Source organism: Anastrepha ludens, chromosome 6 (assembly GCF_028408465.1).
Source record: "Anastrepha ludens isolate Willacy chromosome 6, idAnaLude1.1, whole genome shotgun sequence".
Classification (NCBI taxonomy): domain Eukaryota; kingdom Metazoa; phylum Arthropoda; class Insecta; order Diptera; family Tephritidae; genus Anastrepha; species Anastrepha ludens.
Window position 1 is genome coordinate 9,761,627 of NC_071502.1, and position 22,396 is coordinate 9,784,022.

General features: G+C 39.8%; 1 protein-coding gene across 1 annotated transcript; it reads right to left on the reverse strand.

Moving 5' to 3' along the window:
* Nucleotides 1–561: 561 nt before the first annotated feature.
* LOC128868875 (serine proteinase stubble) lies at nucleotides 562–21,991 on the reverse strand. Its single transcript, XM_054111431.1, has 8 exons — nucleotides 21,874–21,991; nucleotides 19,510–19,705; nucleotides 18,166–19,425; nucleotides 16,898–17,428; nucleotides 6,022–6,199; nucleotides 5,805–5,957; nucleotides 863–1,134; nucleotides 562–728 (listed from the first exon to the last, which is right to left on the reverse strand). The coding sequence occupies exons 1-8, from the start codon at nucleotides 21,961–21,963 to the stop codon at nucleotides 565–567; spliced, it is 2,844 nt and encodes a 947-aa protein (XP_053967406.1). The 5' UTR covers nucleotides 21,964–21,991; the 3' UTR covers nucleotides 562–564.
* Between the last annotated feature and the right edge of the window lie 405 nt (nucleotides 21,992–22,396).

Sequence of the window (22,396 nt, forward strand, 5' to 3'; positions counted from 1 at the left end):
TTAATTATATGTAACTAAAACTATTCATTTAAATGCCTTTGTTTATTCTGAATCGAGCCTATAGATTTAATTCGAGGAGGAGAGGGGCGGAAATTGCTACAAGTCGTTGCTTTGATTATAAAACTGCGCCCAAGTGGCTATAAAAGCGCACACCAATGGCTGCGCCTATAACCAAAGCACGAGTTTTGTTATTTTTGTTGTTATGCTTTTCCACACACATACACACAAGTATGTTGCGCTAATTATAAAGAATTCGTATTTACTAACTGCATTACTCTACAAAAACCTTTTACCATTTTTTGTGAATTAAATGCTTGCATAGAAGCAGCAAATAATTATTTGTGTGCGTGTGTGTGTGTGCAAAGGAGAGTTACGTAGATGAGCAATAAAGTAAAGTGTGTGGGCAGTTGAACTACATTACATATTTAAAATTATTAAATAATACAAAAATCATTTTTACTCTATAAATACAAATACCCCAGTAGGTATGTGTGTATGTATGTATGTTTGAGTTTGAGTTTGAGTTTTCTACGTTATTGAAGTTTGCTCTATCCTGGTTTGAGTTTAGAATTGCAGAATTTGATTAATCCAGTCTCTAAATTCAGAGATGCGCGTGTAGACGCCTGGCTGATTGGCTTCCGCACAACCGATACCCCACGAAATGACGCCACCCAGTTGGAAACGTTTATCCTCCTCGCGCTGCAGCACCATTGGACCGCCAGAGTCACCTTAGCATGCGCGAAAAATGTAATTGAAGAAATAATTAATTGCCATTTTTACGCATAATTGTGATTTTTACTCATAATTGTAATTATTACTCATAATTGTGCATATTAATAAACATGTCCGTATATATACACACCTTCACAGGAATCGTAGCCACCTTTCTTCCATCCAGCACAGATAAAGATGTGTGGTATGTGTTCAATGAAGCCGGCCGCCCGATACATGGATTCGCAGATGGTGTTGTTGATGACTGGCACAGCAACCTCTTGCAGCACGCTTGGCAGCGGTCCATTCTCGTAGAGACGTCCCCAACCGGTGACGAAGGCCGTCTGGCCGACAAAGTCAATATCACTGCCGGGCACACAAACGGGTATGATGTTGGGTTGGAAGACTACTGGCTCATAGAATCTGAAAGTGAAACAACCAGTGTAGGAAATATTTAAAAATGCAGCGGCACTCGAATTTCGTTATGTTTGCAAATATTTCTTGTTGATATTAGAATATTTTTATACAAGTAAAGGGTGAGCAGACTGAAGGCATGTTTTCCAATATGCCTTTTTTAACAGATTACGCGTGACGTGACGCGTTTGATGTGACTGTCAAACTAAATAATGAATTCAGTATTCAACTCAACTACGTATGGAGGGACCTACAGTTCAAGCCGACTCCGAACGGCAGATATTTTTTATGAGGAGCTTTTTCATGGCAGAAATACACTCGGAGGGCGACTGTTATTAGAAAAATGTTTTTCATAATTTTTTCGTGTTTCACCGAGATTCGAATCTACGTTCTCTCTGTGAATTCCGAATGGTAGTCATGGACCAACCCATTCGGCTACGGTGACCTCAACTACGTTTACCAATCGTGCAATTGTTTTACGAAAATCGACGCTCTATGAAAGGTGTTCATCGCGCGCTCAGGCCAAAGCACAGTGGTCCGACCAGAAGGCGTTGGCGGACAAAATTCAAAAACTCATTTAATTAAGCTGAAAATATATATTTAGGGGTTTTAAGGATCAGTGATGACGAATCTGACCTTAGTTTTCGCAAATTTTAAATTCATTGAATACTATAAATACATTTTTACTTCCGTAATTAGCTGGTGAGTTCAGTTTTACATTTTTCACGATCCCAGAGAGTACCACGTGGAGGTTTACGGTAAGGTTATTTTCTCCTCATGTTTTTTTGTTTTTAGATTTTTTTTATTTTTATTTTTTTAAATTTTTTTTTTTAATTTTTAAATTTTTTTTTATTTTTAATTTAAAAATTTTTTTTTTTTTTGTTTTAGTTGTCTCTTAATGCTGATGGGGTCTGTGATGCCTTTTTCTGTCTTTTACCCAAAATTGCATAAGCCATATGTAACGTTTTGCCTGTGGGTAAATGCACAAAAGCTACATTATTTTTAATTTGCGCAACAGGTTTCAGTTTAAGATCATAGCTGAAATATGTGGCTACATCACTCATGTTGTTTTCAAGTGGACCGGGGTGGACCACTCGAAAAAATGATCTTTAAAAAAAAATTTCGAAAAATTTTAAAATTTCAAAAAAAAAAAATTGGATTTTGTACCACAACTTAAGAGAATTATTACTGTTTCCGGTAATATATTCAATTATCTTCTTTTTTCAATATTTGGTTAACAATCAAATGGTAATATTTATTTGCAGACATGAAAATGAAACTCTTGTATGAAGTACGATTTGCATACAATTTCATGTTTAAAGTCAAAAAACTACAATGAAAAATTTTTTAAATTAAGTAATATTTTCAGGAAATCTGCCTTGAATATTTAAGAAAACATCTGCATTATCAAATTTTTATTTCAAAAATGAATTTTGTCCGGCCGCCGGACCACTGTGCAAAGCGATGATACCCATTTTTGGCTTCATGGCTACCTCCATAAGCAAAATTGCCGTATTCGGGCTGTAGAGCAACCCCATTACAACTATTTAAAACAACTATTTAGTGCAGCCAGTTGACCGGAAGAATCATCAGTCCATACTTCTTCAAAGCCTAGGCTGGCGGCAATGTAACAGTGAATGGCGTTCGCTAATAAACGGCGTTTTGATGCCTGAAATTGAAGCCCACGCATTCATTCTTCACAACATTTGGTCTCAATAAGGCAGCGGATGGCGCTACTTGTCATACAGCCAGTGAAACAATGGATTTACTGCGTCGTCGTTTTGGTGAACAACTTATCACTCATCTCGGACTAGTGGGTTTTCCAACAAGATCGTGTGATATCACACCCTTGAACTTTTATCCGTGTGGGTATGTAAAGTCTAAATGTTTTGTGGATAAACCAGCTTCGATTGAGACATTGGAAGCCGATGTAAAGGAAAAATTAGTTATTAAGAAACGCATAACCTCATATCCTGGACAGTTCTAAGCTGCTTGAACTGCATGCAGAAGATCGTCCTGGCTACTTCCAGGTGGGTAGCGATCAAAGACTTTCCCACTTGCGTGGACTTTTACACACGGATCTATCTTGCGAATAGGTCTGGTGGTGAACGAGGACGAGACAAAGTAACTCCTATCGACAAACAAACAGACGGCGTACACGCGTATTGGCGCCCACGTCACTGTTTACAGTTAACATTTTGAAGTTTTACGAGAATTGTTCATTTGGTTTTTTCACAGGAACCAGTATTAACACCGATAATCATATCAGCCTTAAAATCCAACGGGGAATCTTTCTTACCAACAAGTGCTACTTTGGACAAAGCAGACAATCGATTGGTAAAGTGCTTTCGCGTTGAACAAAGCTGAATATCCTAATGAACTTAATAGCTTTTGCTGTCACACGGTGTAATACGCAGGATGTAGCCTTCAAAGGTTTATAATAATAAAAATAATTAGTTGCTATAGCGTCGTCTGGTGGGCGCATAGTGTCTTCACAAATGTTTTAAAATCGCTTTGGTTTTCAGCCTTTGCCTGGACATGAGACCACGTCGTATTAAGTTCGGTGGCGCTGATTTCATTACTAAGACTGCGTTTCTGTGAGCCCCGAAATCGTCCACTTCTGCGCAATCAGCTTGGATTTTAATCGAGATCCAATCTGCTTACTTCGGAAGCAAGTTTCCGTAGTTTATGGCCTATTCAACTCCATTTGCGCTCTCGGATTTACAAATGAATCAGCTGTTGTTTACCACCATTTCTTGGTTTGACACCCAAGTACTATCTGGCCACCATATACAGAAAATGACTCTGAGTCATCGATTGATGAATGCTTGAAGTTTTCTGGTGCTTGCCGCCGACATGTGCCATGTTTTGCCCCCATAAACCAAAGCGATTTCCCATTTGAATTGAAAATACGAAGTTTGGTCTACTTTGAAATATTCGTAGCGTACCATATTTTATTTAAGGAGGTAAAAAGCGCTTAGCTTTTCTTATTCTGTTCTTAATATCTTGATTTGCACTGCCATCTTGCGTATATTGGCTTCCTAGGTATGAAAACTCGTCTATTTTTCTAACAGGTTTGCCTAGATATGGCACAGTCTATGTGCTGCTGAGTATTCAAGTTCATAGATTTTGTTTTAGAAACGTTTATTTTTAATTCAGTGATCAGCTCATCGACCTGCTTCTGCATGTTTGCTCTGGGTTTGAACAGCAGAGCTGAGTCATCAGGGTGCCAAAGTATATAGTATTTATTTTTGGTTCTTTATCTAGAGCAGCATTTAAGATGTCGTCCATAACAACTAAAAATAGCAAGGCAGGAAATATGGGCCCCCTATACTTCAGCAGTAGTTTTAATTAAGTCCGACAAGGTGTTATTATTAAGAATTATGCATTTGATTTTTTCCTTGTTCACTCCTCTCGGGAGCATAGAGCCTCGACAAGACTCAGTCTTGCGTTGGATTCGTTAATCTATTTTGATTTTTGACAGGGTAGGTGATTAGCCTGCCGCTACCAGTCCTAAATAGCAGGAATGCCCACCTGTCCTTGCTTAGGAGCAATGCCTTCTCACTGCTTGGAGAGCCATCTGTGTTTCACATTTTTCTGCCAGAAGGATCGCACAGATGGTTGAGGACTTCGCTAAATTTGCTGTGTCTGTGCTATTATCGCGGTTGCCCACTTTCTCTGGCTGATGCCACTGATGCAATGTGTAACTGTGTGTTTTTCTTTGTTTCTTTTCCTTAACAGTCACAATGCAAATAAGGCGCTGACTATTGTGCAGGAATAAGGATGGAAGGAAAAGTTGTTCGGGTTGAGGAATGAGATTGTTGTTTTTTAGGAACAGCTAAATTTGGAAAAGTGCGAGGACCGTGCTGTACTTGGGATTCGAACCCATAACCTCTTGAGCTCCAAGTATTGTGTTTTAATTAGGTTGCATATTTTAACCGGTGTACCTCTGCGTTCAAGTGAATCTCATGTGCTTTTGCTTTTTCAAAACCCACAAAGATTAGGCGCAGCGGCTGTTGCAGTTCATTGGTTTAGCGTTGTTATTTGATCTATAGGCGCCTTGTTTTGATAAAACGCAGCTTGCTGTTTCCGTAAGGCGGCATGAGGTTTTGCACTACTTCTGTTTAAAATTACCCTACAGAGAACCTTAAGTATCGCGTAGAAAAGTATTACACCGCGCCAATTTCAACATAGAGCTGGATGTCCTTTTTTCGATACTTCATTTTAAAAACCTTGGCAACATTTTGATGGAAACGACACACTGTTCCATATTTTCTTGAATAGGTCATATTCAGAGGCATATACTCGTAGTAAAACTTCAAATGAATTTCTTGTGTCGAATATTTAAGCCCACTAGCTGCTACCTTAGATGATTTTATCACTCTTTTTTTTACAGAAGTTGACGAAAAGTTCTTAAAAAGGGCAATTAGAGGATTCCAATGGTCTATTTGTCTGCTTGTAAACTTTTTTTTTTCACCAGGGGTACCCGCAGAAGAAACACTTCTACAGATGAGTAACCTACTGAAAACCACCAGATCATATTTGAATATGGCCAAACCGGATTTCACCTCAAAATTCCATGTTTACTCTTTTTTAGATACATTCCAGTTGAAGCTTTTTAGATTTTTTCATAGGCTCCAGAAGATAGGTGCCAAGTACAAATATTTGAAATCACTAACCTCAGTAACGCCAAGTCATATTCAAAAGTTCTCGCATCGAATTGCGGATGTGAAGCCACAATTTGTACGCGTCGTTCCTGGTAGCCGTACGGCTCCTCTTCCTCTGCCAAATCGTATTCGCCCATGCGTAGCAACAGATCGGATGGTGGCACACTGAAAGCAATTAAATATTTGTATGCAATAAGAATTGTTTGTAAGTGAATTAAGCAATCATTACTTTTCCACACAATGCGCCGCCGTGATGGCCCAGTTCTCATTCAACAACGCAGCGCCGCATTTGTGTAAATAGGTTGACGTTCGCCACTGGCGCAGAGATATTTGCCACGGCCAACGTCCAAAGGCGGCATTCGAACCGCCCACAATGCGTGGTTCGGGGAACATGCGGCGACCGCAAACTGAAAATGGAAAAAAATAATAGAAATTATAAATATTTTTTTAATTTAATGGCAACAAATTTCTGAGGTGGATTTCATTAAGGTAGTAACACAGCTTTCTTCTAAATATGGTACTAAAAATTTACAAAAAAAAATGGGTTCAATTATTTTGATTTTTCATAACTATGCTTTGTACTGCATTGGCAAAAATTTACTATTCTTGCATTTCTAGAAAGAGTTGCTTCGCTTTTCCTCTTTTTCTATTTTCCGACTGGACGGAGATTACTTGAACAATATTACTAGGTTTGATATGAAGCTTCGCAAGTAGCCGCCCAAATACATTTTATTGCCATTATGCATAGATGCACACTTATCTATCTACTGGTTAGCGCTACGACCTTAAGATCTACTGCGCTCTCTCAAAGTTCCTTTGGTAAGCCCAAGTTGTTACTGGGCAGATTTAAGCGAGTTCACCTCTTTTCCGGTCTTACTTCAACTTCTCGATATGGCATTACATTCAAGAAACAGCTGTAATTGAGTTTCTGGGGACGGTTCGCATAATCAATCATTAGATTGCATCCCGAGACTGTGCAGATGACTTTGCAGTCTGCTATAACCGAAAGAAATGCCTTTGAGCATTCTCAATACGTTCTTAGAGAAGTTTATGATATTTGTGAGCCTCTTTGGATTGTACTCTAACAGTAAAGAATTGGCTTGGCGTAGTTCCACTGTGTGACACCAGCGTGAGATCTGCAGTCTTAGCTCCTCTTCTTTGAAAGTACTTATGAGTTATTGAATAGAAGCGATTTAGCAACTAACTTTTTCCGACGAAAATCTTACAAAGTTTGTCAACAGTGCACCATTTCTAAAAATATAGCTTGAAACCAAATATTTACATATTTTCAGATAGTTATGCGACTTTCAAACTCCTTCTATCAACTGTAATTACCTAAAAAATAATAAATGACTGCCTGAGACTTCTTAGCAAACTTCAATATAGTATAATTAGGTTGGGTTACTGGACACGAAGGACGTGAGAGAAACGAAATAGCAGACCATTTAGTTAAAAAAGGGCAAACATGCCCAATTAGTAGCCTTTCTGTGGACTTACAAAGACCCACATTATCGAAGAAAAGAAATTCGTTGAACACTGGTTTTCTTGACAGATCACTCGTGATCAGTCGAGTCAAATTCAAAATATAATTTTTTCAGTATTCATTCACATTGAATCATGGAAAGACTTACGCCTCAACAATGTTTACAAGTCCTGCAATTGTGTTACGAAAATCGACGGTCTGTGAAAAGTGTTCAAAGCGCGCTCCGGCCAACTTATGGTGTATGGAGACGAGGCCCGATTTCGGCCTAATGGCTACGTCAGCAAGCACAATTGCCGTATTTCGGCTGAAGAGCCACCCGAAGCCATTCAAGAACAGCCTTTACATCCATTGAAAACAACCGTTTGGTGCAGCCTATCGACCAGAAGAATCATCAGCCCATACTTCTTCAAAGCCGATGCTAGTGCCAATGTAACAGTGAATGGAGTACGCTTTCGCGCGACGATGAATTACTTTTTGATGCCAGAAATTGAAGACCGTGATCTCCAGAACATTTGGTTTCAACAAGGCGGCGGACGGCGCTACTTCCCATACAACCCGTGAAACAATGGATTTACAGCGTCGTCGTTTCGGTGAGTCAGTGAGTGGATTGGCCATCTAGATCGTGTGATATCACACCATTGGACTTGTATTGGTATAAGGGTCACTCGACCATATTAGAGAAATTTTCTTATATTCCTTGCAAAATCGAGTTTCGAACTATCAAGGATATGAATTTAAATAAATCCTTTATCACAATTTTTTCCTCGAAAGAAGATTGGGATAATAACCTTATTGAAAATAAAAATGAAATAAATATCTACACAGATGGCTCAAGATTAGATAACAAAGTATCTTACTTGTTTTAGCTCCAGCAATCATTCCGTCTATTTCAAGCGGAAGTCACTGCTATTAAGGAAGGGCTTACAGCGTTAAATACAAGAGTATTATCCACCAGGAAAGTCGTCGTTTATTCAGACAGACAGACAGTAATAAAAGCGCTAGAGGCCTTAGTGTCTCATATTGGCTGCCACCAGACCTACCTACCCACCGAAACCGCTCCATATAGTTTGGTTAAAGTTATTCAACAATCAGTCAAGCGTACCATACTGAATATTACCAGGTAAGGCTTCAGGATAGGAAAAGTGATGTCATCTAAAAACATGGAAGAGCTAAGGCTGCGGCTCCTACTTACACAGAGATGATATCACTAAGGTGATCGAATTCGAAAAGAAGTTCAGATTTGAACTGAACTCTAAGCTAAACTGGATTTGAAAAGAAACTCCAGGAGGCGCTGGAATTTACGACCCCAGAGCCAAGCGCTCTGTGCCGATGGGCAGTTTTTCAAGCATCTTCCAATCGGAGAGGTATGCCATTTGTCTATGTACAGATATATCCGGAATAAACGATTTGCCATTCTGAGTGACAGTCAGATGTCACTCATGGCCCTATCGTTCTGTGATATTAAATCCTCTCTGATCCTTGAGTGTATCGAGAAACTTAAGTTACGAGGAGCGCTAAATTGCAGCCGTATAATTTGGGTCCCTAAACACCGGTCGCCGTAGCCGAATGGGTTGGTGCGTGATTACCATTCGGAACTCACAGAGAGAACGTTGGTTCGAATCTCGGTGAAACCAAAATTAATAAAAACATCTTTCTAATAGCGGTCGCCCCTCGGCAGGCAATGGCAAACCTCCGAGTGTATTCCTGCCATGAAAAAGCTCCTCATAAAAATATCTGCCGTTCGGAGTCGGCTTGAAACTGTAGGTCCCTCCATTTGTGGAACAACATCAAGACGCACACCACAAATAGGAGGAGAAGCTCGGCCAAACACTCAAAAAGAGTGTACGCGCCAATTATATATATATATGTATGTATATAGAGGCTGCAGCCTTGCCTTTAATAGGACCCGAGTCCCTTCTTGCTATGGGACAACACTCCACCAAGGAGAAGTTCAACAGCGAAGAGCTAGGGTTAAGGGAGGTTTCCAGGCACTAAACTATGAGGCTACGCCGGGCGAAGTCCTTACTGGGAGGATACAACCAAAAGAGCTTTAAAAAGCTCATAACCCTCCTTTATCCTTGAACTGAGAATGTTCACGAGCATTTTCACAGGCCACTACAGACTGCGAAGTCATCTGCACATGAACGGGATTTGGTCTATGGACTCTTGTCGTTTCTGTGTCCAATCTCAGGAGACTCCAATACACTTGCAGCGCTACAGCGCCGAGAAGGTTGAGACATCTTGGCAATTTTTAACCAGAAGAAAGGCACATACGCTCAGTGCAACCCAACTCTATCTTAAGTCTAATAAGGGGAACTCTGTTTGGATGAGGTACTGTGATGAGTAGATCATGAGGTCGAAGTGCAAACCTCTAATCTATCCACCTACAACCTATGGGACTCATAGGAACACAGCAATGAAGTCATGCATGAGGTTTGAAATAAATAAGCGTCGCATCATTTTAGAATGATTCTATTTCTCTGCATGGCTTATATAAATCCAATTTGCAACACTTCCAATTTGACCTGCTTCCACAAACACTCCGGCCGGCGCTCTTTATACTCCTCATTTTCAACATGCCTTGTACGCTTACGCACAAACATACGAAAATGTGCACTAATATCTACTTATCCATATGGAAATATTAATATGCTAATGGTTTTGCTGAGTATATGCGCACATATGTACAATGCGTTTCGTGCTGCATGTGGCATGCTACATGCCCGTTTCCTTCATATGCCTGCGTGCAGCAATATATCGTTGAAGAGGCCGCACAGCAGACCGTTGCCAGGTTCATAATCAATTAACCTTATCTGCGGCATTAACGATCGCAACAGAGCACCGTAGCCTGGTTTACAGTTAATGCAAAGGAGCGGTGTGGAAAAAGTGCGGCAAAAAAAAAAATAAATGCAGAAAAATTCAGGACCAGATAAGAAAATAAGCGTTTTTTTTTTAATTTGACTGGTAAATATGCCAGTCAGTTGTTGTGAGTGGTGCTTTGGCGTTCTGCTATTTCGCCAAAGATTTCTTAGGTGTGCGTGTGAGAGTGCGTGCCAGTGATCTGTGTGCCATAAATGGCAAGCCATACAGGTCAAATGTGCGTATAATATACACTATACTTTTTCTCCATATAACAGCGTATTTATGTATGTGTGCACATCTGTGCGCCTTGCATTCGCGCATAAAATTTAAGTCAATGTACAGAGCGTTGGCTGTCGCCTCTTTTAAAGTTGCCATAAGCATGCGCCATCGTCAACCCATCAACCAATCAACCCACCAACCAACAACCGAACAAATAACGAGCGCCTGACTGACCGATTTTTGTTTTGAGGCAATTATTGCGTTGCATGAGGACCGCCAGCTGAGGCTGCTGAATGAACAGAGATACTACTATGACTTATTTGCCGAGCGCAAGACAAACGACGAAAATGCGAGACAAGCGTGTAATCTTTGTGGTGGACAGTCAAAGGCACACAAATAGACGGTCGCTCACGGTGCTGGTTAGTTGATTTAAAAGTTGCGACCGCCGCATAAAACACCATCAATGTGGCATGTTGCATGCGTGCAGTAAGGCAGACCAGCAGACGTATGAGTAAATGGCGCTGGCAGGCGTACCCATACCGCGAAAAGTTGACTGTGCGTCAGTCGCCTACAGTGTAACCCAGGCATAGCCGGCCAAAGTCAGGTTTATTGGGCCAATTTTATGTATTCATATGGATTTGTAAAGCTTTTGTATTTTTTTATTTGGTTTATGTTACGTTGGGTAGGCAACATTAGCTTACATACCTGTGCGATACTCGATTTTTGACCTCACTTTAAGAAGAGTACAAAAACACACTCCAAATCACTTCTGACAACGCGTGTATGCTGGGTAAAAACAGCACAAGTAGAAAATCTTGGTTTCAAAATATCTCTTCCTTCTATAAAATAAAGTCCTTAAATATTTGTATAAGCTAACACAATGGACCTGCGAAAGGTCGAAGTGTGTCTTTATGACAACCACCCTACCTACCAAATAATTTCAGCATGCCTATCACAGTGGAAAATCCTGTGAGTCCGCACTGCAAAACCTTGTTGCTATGGTAGACCAGCCATCGGCAGGAGGGACTACGCTATGGGCATCTTTTTGGATATAGAGGGTGCTTTTGATAATACCACTCACGACAGTATATGCAACTCTGCCAGTAGGCCTGGCGTAGATCAGGTGCAAGTGAATTGGATTCGTTCAATGCTAGCCCAAAGAATCGTCACAGTGCGGGCGGAGGAGGATCTGCTGGTGTCATCCGGGTTTAATAGAGGCTGCCCACAAGGTAATGTGCTGTCGCCATTGCTCTGGTGCATGGTGATCGATCCTCTACACACCACCTTAAACGATTCGGGAGTCTACGCTCAAGCATATGCGGATGATGTTGCCTGTCTGATAACGGACCCTTCGCTTTTGAACTTCTGTAGAAAATTGCAGAAAACTCCGGATATGATTGACACACGGTGCTGTGCTAGTGGACTATCGGCAAACCCCACCAAAACTGGTATTGTCTTCTTTGCCAGAAGGAGGAAGCTTGATGGACTCGTTCTGCCTAAGCTAAAAGGAGTCACAATCTAGCTATCCAAAGAAAGCAAATATCTTGGAGTAGTCCTAGATAGCAAACTTCTTGGGAAGACACACGTTGAAACAAAGATATCCAACCAAAGACGAGTGTCTTTGGAAAAACATGGGGTCCTTCTCTCTAGCAAAATCCTATGGATCTACTCAACTATGATAAGACCTATTATCATCTATGAATCAGTGGTCCAGATGAGTAGATTCTCTTTCGTGAAAGTCAGGAGAACCTTAGACTGGTCTGGAGTAGTGAAAGTTAGGAGAACTAGAGACTACAACGCACTGTGGCCATCTGTTGCACCGAAGCTTTTCCAACTACTTCATGCCCGGAATTAGATGCTGTGGTTAGTCAACCACCACTTTATGCTTTCATCCAAGGAGAGGCCTTAAAGGCCATCTGCAGGCCGAAACACAATGAGAATTGGTGCGGCTAATGTCCGGCATTGGACAACAGAGAAGGCATCAACTTCAATCCAACGATTCTCTCCATATCTCTTGACTCCATGCCATCAAGAGTCGCACTTGAAAAGGGATACAGTGTGGAGCTGCCAGAGGCTCATTGTGGTCAAACTCTGAAAATGAGCCGTGTTTGCCGACTGTTTTCGTATTTTCACGGATTGCTTCGGAACCGAGCACGGTTCCGGCTCTAAGATCTACAAAACAGTATTTTGCTCTTGGAAATGTCTTATCTTGCAAATATTTTTTTCGAAGTTATATATATTTGACGCTTGCACCCTTTTTAGCTTTTTGACCGAGCTCCTGCTCTTACTTGTGGTGTTGTTCGACAAGCCGACTTCTTCATGTTGTTGAAGAAGCCGACCAGTCAACTTTAAGCCGACTCCGTACGGCAAATGGTCTTTTATGAGGACATTTTTCATGGCAGCAAAACACTCGGAGGTTTGGCATTGCCTGTCGAGAGGTGACCGCTTTTAGAAAAAAACCGTTTTTATCATTTGAGCTGAGCTGAGCATGTCTGCTGAGAAAACTCACCTTGATTTTTATAGGTCTTCAGATCGAGAAAAAGAAGTAAACATTTCGGTTGAAAGAGAAGCACAAATGCGCGTGCTAGCGCAGTACCATCTTAGATTTTTTTAAATCAACTGGGTTTGGTAGAGATATTGCGAGTGTTAGACACCAAAATAGACGCTAGGATCAAAGTGTGTAACTTTCTTCTCAAATTTTATCTCATTTTACAAAAAAAGTTAAGCGGCGCATTTTCTTCTCGGCGGTTACGTTAGCAGCCAGAGTCCAGATAGAAGTTAATGTATATTGAGTGTGGTTCTCGAAGCGCGGATATTAATGGCCTATTTTTATATATTTCTATCGACTAGAAAAACTCTAATAAAAGTTATTTAAAAAAACAAAAAACTCAATTTCCTGCGGCACCTTAAGGCCCATAACAGAGTAATTGTAAAAATATTTGAATCCTTCGTTTTACTATACTTGTAAATAACTACCAGCAGAGAGAATACAGTACAAACCGAATAAATAGATTATACTTTCACTTCTCATGATCTTGGTGGGAGAAAAAACGATCACACCAGTTTTAGAATAATTTGCAAGAACTGTTAGTTTTTATCGACTGATGCCTTAATGCTTTGTTTGCTGCTTCCACAGAAAGAGGGTCATCAATTTTGTCATTACTCTGCTCAGAAAACAACATTAAAATAAATCTTGCTGGCGCTAAGTGGGTTAACTGATTCATGTCTTCATCGACCAATTCCCCTATGCATTCCACTACAAATCTTATTCTTTGCCCAATTAACTACAAATAAAAATTAAGTCAGCCTCAGCACGAATTCTAGTATTTTTTATTCTGTGTCAATTTGTTGCTTTCTGCTAGCGTGTGGCAGCTAAAACTTGTTCCACTTGCAATGCCAAATGCTGCTTAAACGATAACAGCAATGCCTAGCTAAAAAAAAGTTAGACAACAACAACAAAGAAGAGCAGAAGCAAAGAAGAAAGGAGAACAATAAAAAAAGGAGTGCTTAAGTAAATGAAACCAGCAATTTGCTACCAACAAAGCCAACAACAACAAATAGCAGCAACAATCAACGTTACGACTGCACCTTAAGAATACCCATTACAATCGCAACAAGTTCTTGCAACAAAGTGGCGCTGCAACGCAAAAGTACCAAAGTGCAGCTAAGTAGTGAACTCCTAAGGGCTGAAGCGGAAGCGGCGGCTGAAATGATAAGACAAAAAATACAAAAGCAGGGCACGATTTGCACCAAAAACAAAAAAACAAATAAAAAAAAAAAAAAAATAAATAAAAAAAAGGGAACAAACGAAAGCTTAGTAGAATCGTCGCTTATTTCGTTCTTGTGCTCTTGTAATACGTGCCGCAAGTGCTGTTGCAAGAATTGGCTGTAAATAGAGTAAAGAGCAACAGGATTGGCTGGCTCGACCTTGATGTAGACCTTCAAACCGTTCCGTGGCGTAGAAAATCAAGGCTGACAAAGAAGTCAGTGACCTTTCTGTCTTAAGCTCATCAAAAAAATGCATTCATGCATGTATGTGTGTATGTCTGTGTGCATGTCTGTGTGTGTGCATGAATGTAGCACCAATTGCAGCTGTGCGGTGAGTTTTCGAAAGCCCACTACTCATCGCACGATTTTCTTGTCGCACTGTTTGACTCACTCAAATGTCGGCTCGAATTATTCGCATTTGTAAAGGCGTAAAGTAATTTCAATGCCTTTGTCTTACTTTGATTTGTAATTCTTACTTTCAGAATTGGCTTTTCATACAGGAAGCTCCTCTTGCATTTTTAGCTTCATAATTGTAATATCAGCTAATACATTTTATTGTTCGTTTTTATCAAAAATGGTATCGTAATGGTAAATCAGAAGTAAGAGCAATTTCTTTATATGGTTAGGTTAGTTCATGTAAAATGTTTGATCAAAAAGAGGGCCCACTTGGACGAAAAGAAATGAATGGTTTTTGAATAACTTTTATACTAAATAAAAAAATTAGTGTAATGAGTAATAACTGACTATGAGTGATGGACATCTTTATTTTGGCCTTTACGCGCTCTTTTATTTGTCTGTTGGTGTACTGCAGCTTTTTAGTTCACAAGATAGATAGATAATACTATGATTGTCGTACGACATCATTTGAAAAAAATGAGGAATCTTCGGACAGGCTGATTAGTTTTGCCCCACCTCGTGTCATCACTGTTGGTACACAAGTTCTATAGGTAGCCTCAAGGTTACGAAATTCAAAGCGATAAAGCTGATAAAACTATTTTTATAAAGATAGTTTTTCCACTTCTTAAAAAAAACACGTATTTCAAATAAAAGTTAAAGAATCTTAGAATAATTTAAATTAACCGGTAGTTAATTCTTTTTTTCGCTAAGTTTTGACGCTACTCAATTATTTTAATTGCTTTGTCAAATTTCTTCACAGCAAATATGTTCTTAGAATAGGTGAGCATCAACACAAATAAAATCCGAAGGTCTTCAGGTATTTTATTAAGTCTAAAAAAATCTAAATCTTCTATACCTTCAACAGTTTATTTTGATAACAAGTTTCAGTTCCAATTTTGTTCCGAATGATAGGAATTATTCGCCCGACTTTACTCGTAATATTCAAGACCTCAAAGATGGCATTCGTGAGGCTATCGAGGACATAGGGCCGCTAGATTGCAATTCGATTATGGAAAATTTCATGAAAAGGATATCTGTAAGCGTAGTCGTAGTGGTCAAATCAAATAACTTTTGAAGGAGAACAGTCGCCAAACCAGTCGTGAATTGGCGGAAAAAATGAACTGCGATCATAAAATAATTCTTAATCACCTTCATTCAATGGGTGCCTTACGAGCTCTACGAAAAAAAAGTAAGGAAGGTCGTCTTCAAATTGTTTCTCAGCATCTTGCCTACCTTCGAGCAACACGTGGTCATAAACAGCGCTTTTTGTACCAAATCGTTACATGAAATGAGAAATACATCTATATGAAGCAAAGAAAAGAGAGAGGGCTCTAGGAGATACGCCAGCGCCGAGAATCAAGCTGGATCTTGATCTAAAGAAAATCATGACATGTGTTTGGTGGGACTGGGAGGACATGGTGTGCTGGGAAATGCTCGAAAAGAATGCCACGGTCAACAAGAAGCTCTAAATTGCCCAGTTACACCGCGTGAATGAGGCTGTTCAACCGAAAAGATGTGATCGACATAGGCAAACCATACCCCATGACGTCATGTTGCACAAGTCGTCAAAGCCGCACTCTAAGAGCTCGAATGGGAGGTTCTTCAGTATCCGCCGTATTCTCCGGACCTTGCACCGACCGATTACCATCGTTAATTTCTATTTCATATTCTAATATGCTCTGTGCGAGTTCTGACAAATGACGATTAATAAAATGGAACATTTTTTTTTGTTTTTCCTTGTTCACTCCTCTTAGGAGCATAGGACCTCGACAAGACTCAGTCTTGCGTTGGTTTCGTTAATTTGTTTTGGGTTTGGACAGGGTAGGTGATTGGCCTGCCGCTATCAGTCCTAAGTAGTGGGAATGCCCGCCTATCGTTGCTTAAAAACAACGCCTTCGTACTTCTTACTGCTTGAAGCACCATCTGTGTGTCATATTTTTCTGCCAGAAGGATCGCACAGATGGTTGAGGACTTCGCTAAATTTAGTGTGCCAGTGCTATTACCGCGATTGCCCGCTTCCTCTTGCTGGTGCCACTGATGCAATGTGTAACTGTGGGTTTTTCTTTGTTTTTTTTTTTTGCTTGTTTTAGCAGCCACAATGCAAGTAATGAGCTGACTATTGTGCGGGAGTAAGGATGGAAAGGATAAGGTTTTGTTGTTGCGGAAAGGAATTGGAGGATTTTTTTTATAGAACATATATTCTCAAATAATCTCGATAAAGTTTTAAGAGCTTCATTATGTTAAAGTTATAAAGTATAAAGTTTTAAAAGCTTCAAATTATATGATTAGTAACTTCCATTTTGTATCCCCCGATTCTCATAAGCGCAAAATTGTAACCTAATTTAGAAATATTTAAAACTTTTTATAAATCACTCACTTTGCCTGTAGTCCATGCCTTCCAGTGTGTTTGCTGGCGCAGATGTGGATGACGTCAGAGTGTTATTAAAATCCTCGGTGCTGTACTCAGTTGTGCCAAAGATACCACCGCCTGTTGTTGAGAAACCTTCTGTGCTATATTCGGCGCTCGTCGTCGAGGAGGATTCCTCCAATTCAATAGACGGCTCAGTTGTTGTCGTGGTGGTGCTGGGTGCTCTTGTTGTAGTACTCGTAGAAGTGGACGTCGTGGTTGTAGAGGGAATGGTTGGTTTTGGTTTAGGTTTGGCAGTTGTTGTAGTTGTAGTTGTTGTTGTAGAAGTACTGGTGCTAGCTGTAGTTGTTGTGCTGGGCGTTGGGCTCTCTGTTGTTTTAGTCGGCTTTGGTTTTGGTGGACGAGTACTCACTACCGATGAGGGACGCTCAGGCTTGGGCATTATTGAGGTTATGTTGCTCAATATTTCACTAATACTGGTTGAAACGGATATGAGGGTACTGGTGGCGGGTGATGCTGTTGTGAAAACTGTCGAGAATATATATTCGATTATTTTAAAATAATGGGGTTTTTAGTTAATTTTTTTTTAATTTTTTGTTTTAATTTTTATTTAAACTTTCTTAATTTTTTTTTAGTTTTTTTTAATTTTTTTTTAAGTTTATTTTAATTACTATGGAATGCCTTATATACATAACTGTAAAGAGGCTTAGATCTAAGATAATGGGGGGAAATAGCTGAGCGTTTCCATGCCAAATGATTCAAACATTTTGGTCAGTGTTGTTAACTCTTCCAAACACTGGTTTATTGGTAGGCTTGACTATAATAAGAAGTAAACTGAAAAAAGCGTTTCGCTAGAGCGGTATTTTTAACTTCACAGAGCTACATATTTGGAACTCGAAAACTATTATTAAAAATAACCAAGAAAAACCGTCTAGGGGTTTTAGAAGATTACCAAAACACATTTTTCCCCAATGATTTAGATTAAAAAAAAAATCTGCCCTCAAAAGAATTTATTTTTAATGCTATCCCTTATCCAAAAAAATAAAAAAAACAAAATAATAGTTGCAAAAATGTTAAACAGATATTTCATACCAAAAAATTCTACACCATAATTTTCAATATTGAAGAAATCTCAAAATTATTAAATTTTTTTCAAATTTTCTTCAGTTTGCTTCTTATTATACTCAATCCTACAAATAAACCAGTTTTCAGAAAAGTTGAAGATACTGACTAAAATACTAGAATCACTCACCTAATTCACCACTTTTACCACTTACATGTGCCGTTGCCTGCGGTTATAGTTCCTGCAGTTTTATTGCTAATGTCCAGTTCCGAAATAGTTGGCCCTGGTCCCCATTCAATGGTGGCATTTATAGTCGTCGGTTCGTTATCAACATTCGTCCACGTTATCAAACCGGGAGTTGTTGTTGTCATTTCAACCTGTGGTGGCTCTATTTTAGCGGCCTCTGTGGTAAGTGTTGCCGATTGTGGTGTGGTGCTGCTAATGGGCGCTTTTGTAGTTGTAGTGGTAGTGGTTGTCTTGTGCGGCTTCGGCGTGGTTGGCTTTGTCGTTGTTGTTGTAGTGCTTGTGCTCGTGCTCGCCGCCGTTGGTTTCGTTCTTGTGGGCCCGGTTGTAGTGGTTGGTCGCTTGGCAGTAGTTCTGTTGAAAATCGGTGCACTGGTGGTAGTTGTTGTAGTTACTGTTGTTGTCGCTGGTGCAAATGTTGTAGTGCTTGCACTCACTGTTAGATTGGGCACTTTCACCACCTCAGCTGTGGGCTTGGGTCGAGGTCTGGGCGCATGCGTCGTTTGTGGCACCGTTTCGCTAAGTGTGGGCACCTTTGTTTCCTGCATTGTGGTGAGTAACTCATCATTATTCAATGTTGTTGTTGCCACCGTCGTAGGTGCTGGTCGACGATGTACTGTTGCACCCGTACCACTGGGCGCTGAGGTTATGTTTGTGAAAGTGGGTTTAACTGCTTCATTGGCATTATTATCCACCGGACGTCTGGTTGGTTTAACCGTACCCGTTGGACGTGGTCTTGTCTGTGCGGGTTTCTTACTTGAGGTGGTAGGCCGGCGTGTAATCAAAGGTCTCGGTCGAGTCGTTGTTCTAGCTGGCTCAGCTGGCTTTATTGTTGTAGTTATGAACTGCGTGGGCACTTCGGTGGTAGTTGGCCGTGGCCGATAACGGTGCGTGGTGAGTAATGGGCGCTTTGTAGTTGAAACTTCATCTAATTTAAAATTGACTTCCGTAGGTGTTGGTGTAGTGGTCTCAACTATTTGAAATGTAACGAATTTCGTTGGTTGTGTAGTCACCTCTTCGCGCGTATCGACTTGGGGCCTAGATGTTGTGGTGAGTACTGGCCGTGCTATGGTAGTTTTGCGTCGTGGTGGCTTAATTGTTGTAGGTGCAACAGTGGGCTTGGCAGTGGTACGTACAACAAATTGAGAATTTTTATGTGTGGTGTGTGCTGGTGGACGCTTCGGTGCCAATGTTGTGCTCAATTTGACTGGCTTTGGGCTGCTAGTCGTGACGAGCGGCGTCGTGTCAATTTTATTGCTATTACTAGTGCTAATACTACTACTACTTTCGCTGTGAATGTGACTGTTTTGTTGTATGTAGCTCTGTGTGACATTTCGCACCGTTTCGCTAATGCTGTTGCTGCTACTTTGTACTGTGTGATGTGGATCGGCAGTGGTGAGTTTGAATAATGTGCTGGTGGGCAGTGTAGTCGACTCGTGTGGAAAATGTGAAATTGTGTTTTGGTCGATGCTATTATCACTGATTTCAGGAGCGAAAAGCGCCGCGTCGTCCTGTGGGAAATGCAGGAAGAATTTTAGGAAATGAAATTTGGGTATCTATTAATGAACATATATTGGTAAATACAAGGTGATAGCAGTAGTAGGGAAACCAAGGTATATTTTGTAATATTGTGGTTTGAATGTCAAAACTTCAATCAACAAATCAAAAAGCAACAACAAAAAAAAAAACAAACAGATCCCTCTGACATTGAAACTGTCAAGTGGCAAGAAGAAAACATCGAAGCAGGTTTACAACCGATTTTCAAAACTTGTACACGGTTGGAAAGCCTGTAGCCTTAGCTATCGTACAAAACGTGAAAGCAATCTGAGCAAAGACGAGGGAGTTATGGCATTTTTACTGAAAGAGGATAATCAGGCAACTTCAAGTTAGAGAGCGTTTTTTCTCCTTCAGCTGCTTAACTGATATTACCTTATAAAGACTGGTTAAATTTCAAAGGCCGATACTGAATGTGAACCACACCTAAGCCTCAAGTCTTGTTCTGCATTTCATTAGACATTTTTCAATCTGAGACTATCTCAATTTCAACCATTGAAAGATTCACAATCGAGCAACGCTTTAAAGTTATTCAGGCTTATGATGAAAACGGACGTTCAAATCAAAATGCATATCGCGCACTTCATGACTTTTTCGGTCAATTTAATCGTCCAAATGTGCGTACAATCGGAAAAATTGTGCAAAAGTTTGGGCAAACCGGGTCAGTAGGAGATGTGAAAACACCAGTGCCTGCTCGTACAGCTCGTACTGCAGAAAATATTGCTTCTGTTCGCGATAGTGTGGTTGAAAAGCCGTCCACCTCAACTCGTCGTCGTGCCCTACTATTGCACCACTCACGCTCACCCTTGATGCGCATTATGCATAAAGACTTGCATTTAAATGCTTACAAGGTGCAATTGACCCAAGAACTAAAACCTCTTCACCATTTCAAGCGTCGTCAATGGTTAGAATGGTGGCAGGAAATGGCAACAGTGAATGACCAATTTTTGAAGAAAATCATCTTCAGTAATGAGACACATTTTCACCTCAGTGGATTCGTCAATAAGCAGAATTACCGCATTTGGGCGAATGATAATCGAAGACTGATTGCCGAAAAACCAATGCACCCACAAAAAGTAACTGTTTGGTGTGGTTTATGGGCCGGCGGCATCATTGGGTCGTATTTTTTCCAAAATGAGGCCGGTCAGGCAGTTACTGTGAATAGTGTTCGCTATCGTGAGATGATAACGTACTTTTTATGGTCCGAATTGGAATATATGGATGTGGACGATATGTGGTTTCAACAGGACGGTGCCACTTGTCACACAGCTAACGAAACAAACGCTCTTTGGCGCGAAAAATTTGATGGCCAAATAATCTCACGTCGTGGCGATGGCAATTGGCCGCTAAGATCATGTCATTTGACACCGTTGGACTTCTTTCTTTGGGATTAATTAAAAGAAAAGGTGTACATCGATTAGCAAGCAACAATTCAAGAGCTAAAGGATGAGATAATTCGGCATATTAACGGCATAGAACCTCAATTGTGTCTCAGCGTCATCGAAAATTTGAACCATCGGATGGAGGTGTGCCGACGAGACCGCGGCGGTTATTTGACCGATATTTTGTTTTATACGTAATTGAGCTATATCAATATTATCATAATAAAGAAAAATGACAATAATTTAAAAAAAAAAATTGTATTTTCTTCAAAATCGACACCGGCCCTTGAAACTTAACCACCCTTTCATTAGTTCTTTATGATTCATTAATTCAATACAAGTTTTTACAATAAAATAAGAAATGTCGAGCATTCTTTGTAGGGAGAAAATTCACAATACCGCCAATAAAAAAAAAGTAAAGCCACTTGAGCCACTGTGTCACAATGCACTATAAAACTGCATACCGCTTTTTGGTAGAAAATTTTTTGTGAAATTTATGTGAAAATTGGTTTAATTTTTATTTTTCAATTTTGTTTGAAACTTGGACTTATATGGTTCTTGTGAGAAAATGAATTCTATTTCCATAAAAATTTATCAAAATTAAATTAGAAAAGCATTGAATTGACAAAACGAGTCAATAAGTTCTAGTGACTTAGTTATTTAATGCCGTGTGGGTACACAAATTTTCTGAATAATAAAAAATTATATTAAACTTTGCTTAAGTCTTCTCCAAATTCACTTACCTTCAGTTGACAACACGAACCGAAATAGAAGCGATCAATGCACGTGCCCAAATGTGTGCCATTCTGTTTGATACAATCGATGGCGAACATACAGACGCCAGAGCGCCCCGATTTGCGTACAATGCAAGGTAAATGCCGTATATTTCTGCCCGATTGAACTGCAAGAAGACAAAAACAAAAAATAAAATAAAAATAGTTTCAATCTTAGAATTGCAAAAGAATAAAATAAAAATAAAGAAATTGTAAAAAAAATATTTCAATAAGGAAATTGCACATTAAAAAATTTATTGAAACAAAAAAATGTAATTCGAATTCAAATAAAAGTTGAACTGAGTAGAGAAGCGCACAACATTTTTTTATTTCTTTTATTTTTTTCTGCTAATATGTATGTAAATATGTAAATTAAATTGTTAAGTGATGAACCGTTTTCGTTTCTAATTTTTTTTTCTCCCCAAAACCCAAACATAACCTACTTAATTCCAAACAAAGCCAAAAAGCCACGCATTTCTACACTCGCACACAC